Source organism: Etheostoma spectabile, chromosome 10 (genome assembly GCF_008692095.1).
Source record: "Etheostoma spectabile isolate EspeVRDwgs_2016 chromosome 10, UIUC_Espe_1.0, whole genome shotgun sequence".
In the NCBI taxonomy this organism is placed as follows: Eukaryota; Metazoa; Chordata; class Actinopteri; order Perciformes; family Percidae; genus Etheostoma; species Etheostoma spectabile.
This window is the reverse complement of record NC_045742.1, coordinates 15,796,321-15,802,759: the sequence shown is the minus strand read 5'-3', so window position 1 is coordinate 15,802,759 and position 6,439 is coordinate 15,796,321. Positions and strand designations below refer to the sequence as shown.

General features: G+C 43.2%; 1 protein-coding gene across 1 annotated transcript in view; it reads left to right on the top strand.

The window, feature by feature from the left end:
* ahnak (AHNAK nucleoprotein) overlaps window positions 1-6,439 on the top strand; it is a 52,824-nt gene that overhangs the window by 21,757 nt on the left and 24,628 nt on the right. Inside the window, 1 exon segment of the mRNA XM_032528644.1 lies at window positions 6,240-6,431. Coding sequence (XP_032384535.1) covers window positions 6,240-6,431 — 192 coding nt within the window.

The following is a 6,439-nucleotide window of genomic DNA, read 5'->3' as shown; positions in this document are numbered from 1 at the left end:
ACCCAACCATCTGCGTACGCTGCCGGCCGCAGACCTCGCCCACAGGTAGGCCGGGGTCCGTCTCAAAGCAACAACTTTGCCGCTTACCAAAGGGGCCCCTGCCGTAAAACCGGGCCCACACTGCGGGCGGTCGTGGGGAGGGCGCGTGACGGGGCAGTGAAGGCGAGGAAGATGAAGTGCGCGGCCCGATATACACACACAGCGAGTATCCACCACAAAAAAAAGCGAGTCCGGAGCGAGAGAGGGGGGGTACGGGGCTATGTGAGGAAGGGGGGCGGACCTGGGGACAACATGTTTAGTGTATGGGTAGAGATTTTATTGTAGGACAATGAGATGCCGAACACAACTCGCAGCATCTCGATCTACATCAAAAAACTTTCCGTTGTTTACATACTCGGACGTATATTTTTGGATTCGGCATTCTTGATGTGAAGGGCCTGCGATTTTGAGTGCCATAAATGAAGGATCAGAAAGGAGGGGCACGAAGGAAGAAATAGGCATGTGGTCCAAATCCATTACGGCAATGTAAATCGTTTTTGGTAAGTACATTTTCATCTTCAAGTACTTAACTTGTTTTAAAGGGGAGAAGGAAGGGATGTCTCCTTTTATTATTCTGTCATCACAGACACTTAAGAATTACAATCAATCACATCCTTCACTTTTGACCCTTATCGGACACCCCTCACATGAAACAGAAATGGCATCGACAAACCACTCTGTACCCTTACATGAATTCATAGCATCAACTACAAGAGACAACACCCTCACAATTAAATGCCACAAACCCTTTCAGTATGCTTTCAACATACTCTCAATGTTCGCTCTATTCTTTTGTTTTAGTTGACTTCTTCTGACGAAAGGGGTCCAATAATTCACGACCTGTGGCGAACCACACAAACACCCCACTCTCCGAGTCTCACTTTTTGATATCTTCTATAGCAAACACCTAGACTTTTAAATCAATTGTGTTTCATTAATTACGGCAATTGGTCATTTAAACAAAATAAGCTGCTACAATCTAGGCATTTCTGAAATCCCCTTCGAATCCTTACCAACAACCTTTTGGCTGTCTGCGTGGCCGGGCCTCAAATCATCATACCAACATTCTTGTCGCTTCTCGATTGAGTCCTACGCCATTAAATACTTAACTAAAACGACCGCACCATAAACCAGAACATCGCACACCATTTACTAGAAGATCATACTCTCCTAGCTCTCTCAATCTCCATCCCAACATTTAAAAAAAAAACTCACGTCGCCGACTCTTTAGTCTTCACAAAACAAACGTATCTCACACCTCTGCCATAAACTAGACTTATCACAAACTCCGCCCAGACTCTTCTCTAACAACTCTCCAACTAATCTGGCATGGTTCCTGCACTTTCAGCTCTTTGTCTCATTCCACTCTCTAGACATTCACTGTCGCTGCTCTACCTCTAACTTCGTCCCTCGATATCCGCTCAACTTTCACAATACACACCTATGGGGGAGTATGTACTTAATGAATCACCATCAACAACCCCCTTCACAATTACCACTAACGCCCCCAAACCCCCCATCATAAAATGTTACTTGGAACTGACACATAGGACTAAAAGACACATCTCGCGATCAATGCACAACTTCCTCCCCACTTCGGCTAACTCCTAACAACTCTCTCCAACATCTACCTCTGCTACCAACTCTCCTCTTATCATTTGGGCTGCGGATCCACCTACTGATTTCAGGCTGCCAAAATCTCCCCCCAAATCTCATGAACACACAAGCGCCTAATGCATCGCATACTTCAACTGGGTTCCTGAAATCATGAACCATTGGCAAATTCAGCGTGCACATTTATTGGGGAGTCCCGTTCTGATCTTAAAACTTACAACGCTTTATGAAAAACCAACTTACACCAACTTCGCAACCTACTCCCTTTCCTCTCAAAAATATACCCCACATAACACCTACCATGCCCACCCCATCTCATTTGATTAGTCTCTTGGTTTTTAAATATTGCTCTGAAGTGGTATGAATACATATCCCTAACGCACTGGTGCCCCGATACGCCTGCTACATCAAGCTTTACAGCTAAGCAGAAGGTCCTTTATATACTATATATACATCTACTTCTGCTCACATTCTGCTTTGCTATGGTATGCTTATCCTACTATAGCCACTTTATATCTCTATCGTACCTCCTATTCCCTTCTCATTAAGTACCCAGCTCACCTACCCTCAATTGCATAGCTATCTAAGCCCAGTCGCTTTTAATCTTCTTGTAATTCCGTATCTCCCTTTTCGTATCATACTTACTATCCTGATCTACTCATCCTACATCTTTCCATGATATGCGACTATTTGCCTGGACACTTGTTTCTCGTGTTCAATCTCCAGAGAACGCGCTGGTGGAAGACAACTTCACTGTTTTAACGATCGGTTGACATGTGAATTCCGCCATTCTGTGATGTCAAGCTCAGGGTGCTTTTATCAGGTATCAAGGTGCTGAGTCTTTGGAGAGGTTTCATTGGGTACTAATAAAATTCAACCTGATTACTGCTATTCATTCGATTGGGACCGTCCATTGCTGTTTGTAAGACCCTACTGGAAGACCAAATGACTCACTTTAGAATATGGGGCGTGCATTTCTTTATTGTGTGGTAGATATCTGGGGTCACACATTATTTACTGATGTAATCTCATTTCTTTTGATTTAAGGCAGGTATACATGTCAATCTCCAAACCTTTTGGCCCTTTGATTCATCCTCCACCTGGACCTTGATGTCAACTTCAGCAGGGCTTTTCACAAGCAATGGTAGATGCTTTGGGCAGTTTATATCAAACTCTCTGGACTCTTCCATTGCAAAGGAACCTTTAATATTTTCCCATGAAGCGCCTATGTCAGTTTAAAACAACAAGCGTCAAGGGTTCAAAAAAAAAGGCACTTCTTTGAATCCTCCTTTTATGGCCCTCAATATCCAACCATCTGGGTCTGTTCTCTAGTGGTCTCGATAATATCACTCTTTGGGGTAGCTTTTTAGATTCACCATAACTTCTATGCCCCCTCAATGTTTGGAACTTCGCCACATCCAACTTCTGCGTGTACCTTTATTTTGGGTGGCCAGTTGCTGTTGGGCCCTTTTCAGCGCCAAAAATTCACAGTGATCCTCGCCCGTCAAAAAACTCAATACTAATATTTGGGTTTGGTGGTCCTCTGACAATGTGCTTCAATGGGCAAAATTGCTGAATATTTGGTCCTTTGATTTTACCACCTTGACTGTCCATGTTTAACAATTCTGGTCCTCTTTTGATACGTCAACATTTCGGTGCTTTCAATTCAATGTTAGCTTTGGAAGGTTTCATATCAAACTTCTGGAAACTTTCCTTCGCAACTTTCCATTCTCTGGTTTGTGCGACAAACCCACTTGCTATTCTAAAACCAAATGCATGTGGCATTTTGATTTTAGGCATAGTCAGCCCCACTCTTGTTTGGGGCCCTTGGATAAGATTCAATACTCGTGACTTTTTGTACAAAACCGTATGAAACATGTCACATACAACGAGGCATTCAATTCAACACAAATCAAAACAGTATAGGCATTCTGAGAAGTAAAGCAAGGTTGTCATAGCACACAATGTACGAGCAACATTTCCTTGACTCCATTATTACGGAACACCTAAAAAATCAAACCTAAAAAACGTTAAAAATGTTCCAAAAAAACAATGATGGCAACACCAACACTAAGTAAGGTGGATCAGATATTATTATAAGGGCACAGAAAAATTGAATCCTCGACTTTGGTGGCCCCAATAATCAACACATACTGGTCCCCTTTTCGTATAACCTACTTGGGGAGCTTTTAATATGTCACCTCTCCCCCCCCCCCCCCCAAATAATCTTTTGGACTGCACAACACGAAAAAAAGGAACATAGAGTATCAACAACACAAAACACATCCCCACCCTATTATTTTGGGTGGGGGTCCCTATTTCAAGGCCCAAACAATATTCACTTAATCAGAGCATAAACTAAATTTTTGGGGTGTCCCTGAAAAATGCTGTGGCATAGCTGAACATTTGGGGATCCCATTTGGATATATATAAAATAAAAAACACCTATTACCACATTTGAAACCCTCTCAAATGCTTACCAACACACAAATGCAATTCGACTCTGGGTGAAGACCTGAACCCTTTGTGTCACAACCCCATGTAGGCAGTACTTCACTTCCAGGGTGCTTGATCATTTTTTCAATGTTAAGCTGTTATACTATCTGTTTGGGAATAGTTCCACATAACAAATCACAACAATGCAATAACCGTGTGCAACCCAGACAACCCTCTTGGTCTTAGAACACGTTTATTGCCATCCTCCAAGAAATGTTTGGGGAGCATGCGAACCATTGGACTAATAAAAAGGATACCAAAAAGCAGCGGGGGCGCGCGGGCCCCGCCGGGGGCACGGTCCCGCCACGGGCGGGGGCCTCGGGGAGTGGAGCCTGTGAGGTGAGGCAGGTCCAATATTCCACCTGGTGGAGGCCCGCGTGATATCAACTCGGGCCTGTGAGGTCAACTGTAGGTCTTCAATCAATGGTGGATTCTGGGGCAGGGATAGCAAAGGGGAGTACCATTAGGGGACCTTAGGTTCCAGAAGGTGTGCAACCATTTGAGGCATTTTTGAATCCTCCGTGGACTGTCATGTTCAACATCTGGTGCTTCATATCAACCTGGGCTTTTATGTCACCCTCAATCTTTGGAAGTGACACATCACATCACCCTTTATTTTGGCCCTTTCAGGCCAAAATCCACATCGGGCATACTAACTTTTTGGTCCTGAAATGCTGCATGCTGAATTTGGTCCTTTGATTTTAACCACTTGGCTCTCAATGTTCAAATCGATCCTTTAATGTCAACGGCAGGGGCTTTAAACATCAATGTTGGCTTTGGGGAAGGTTGACATTAACATCTGGACCCTCAATGTTTGAACCTTTGATGCCAATGATGCATTTTGATTTAGGCATTTCAAATCCCACCTTTTGGCCCTTTGATATCAAAACTCTGGACCTTTGATGTCAACGTCAGGTGCTTTCACCATGTTAGCTGTGGGAAGGCTTATTACATCTGGACCTCCATTTTAGGGCCTTTAATGTTCCATGACGGCATTGTCATTTTAGGCATTTGAATCCTCCTTTGTGGCCCTCAATATCAACATCTGGTCCTTCGATATCAACCTTGGGAGCTTTATATCACCCTCAATGTTTGGAACTGACCACATCAACATCTCCCTTTATTTTGGGCCCTTTCAGGCCAAAATTCACATCAGGCATACTAAGTTTGGGGGTCCTGAAATGCTTGGCGTGCTGATTTGGTTCTTGATTTTACCTTGACTGTCATGTTTACATCTGGACCTTTGATGTCAACTTCAGTGCTTTCCATTTCAATGTTACTTTGGGAAGTTCATATCAACATCTGGAACCCTCCATGTTGGACCTTTGATACCAAATGATGGCATTTTGATTTTAGGCATGTCATTCCACCTTTTGGCCCTTTGATTAAGCTCTACCTTTGATGTCAACTGCAGCTGCTTGCAATCAATGTTAGCTTGTCAGGTTTATAATCACATCTTGACTCTCCATTTATGGACATTTGTGTTCCATGATGGCAGTTGACTTTTAGGCATTTTGAATCCCCTTTGTGGCCCTCATGTCACATCTGGTCCTTCAATATCAACCTGGGAGCTTTTATGTTCACCCTCAATCTTTGGAAGTGACACATCAACATCACCCTTTATTTTGGGCCCTTTCAGGCCAAAATCCACATTGGGCATACTAACTTTTGGTCCTGAAATGCTTGGCATGCTGAATTTGGGTCCTTTGATTTTACCACTTGGACTCTCAATGTTCAAATCTGATCCTTTAATGTCAACGGCAGGGGCTTTAACATCAATGTTGGCTTTGGGAAGGTTGACATCAACATCTGGACCCTCAATGTTTGAACCTTTGATGCCAAATGATGGCATTTTGATTTTAGGCATGTCAAATCCACCTTTTGGCCCTTTGATATCAAACTCTGGACCTTTGATGTCAACGTCAGGTGCTTTCACATCAATGTTAGCTTTGGGAAGGCTTATATCAACATCTGGACCCTCCATTTTAGGACCTTTAATGTTCCATGACGGCATTGTCATTTTAGGCATTTTGGAATCCTCCTTTGTGGCCCTCAATATCAACATCTGGTCCTTCAATATCAACCTGGAGCTTTTATATCATGCCTAAAATCAAAATGCCATCATTTGGCATCAAAGGTTCAAACATTGAGGGTCCAGATGTTAATGTCAACCTTCCCAAAGCCAACATTGATGTTAAAGCCCCTGCCGTTGACATTAAAGGATCAGATTTGAACATTGAGAGTCCAAGTGGTAAAATCAAAGGACCCAAATTCAGCATGCCAAGCATTT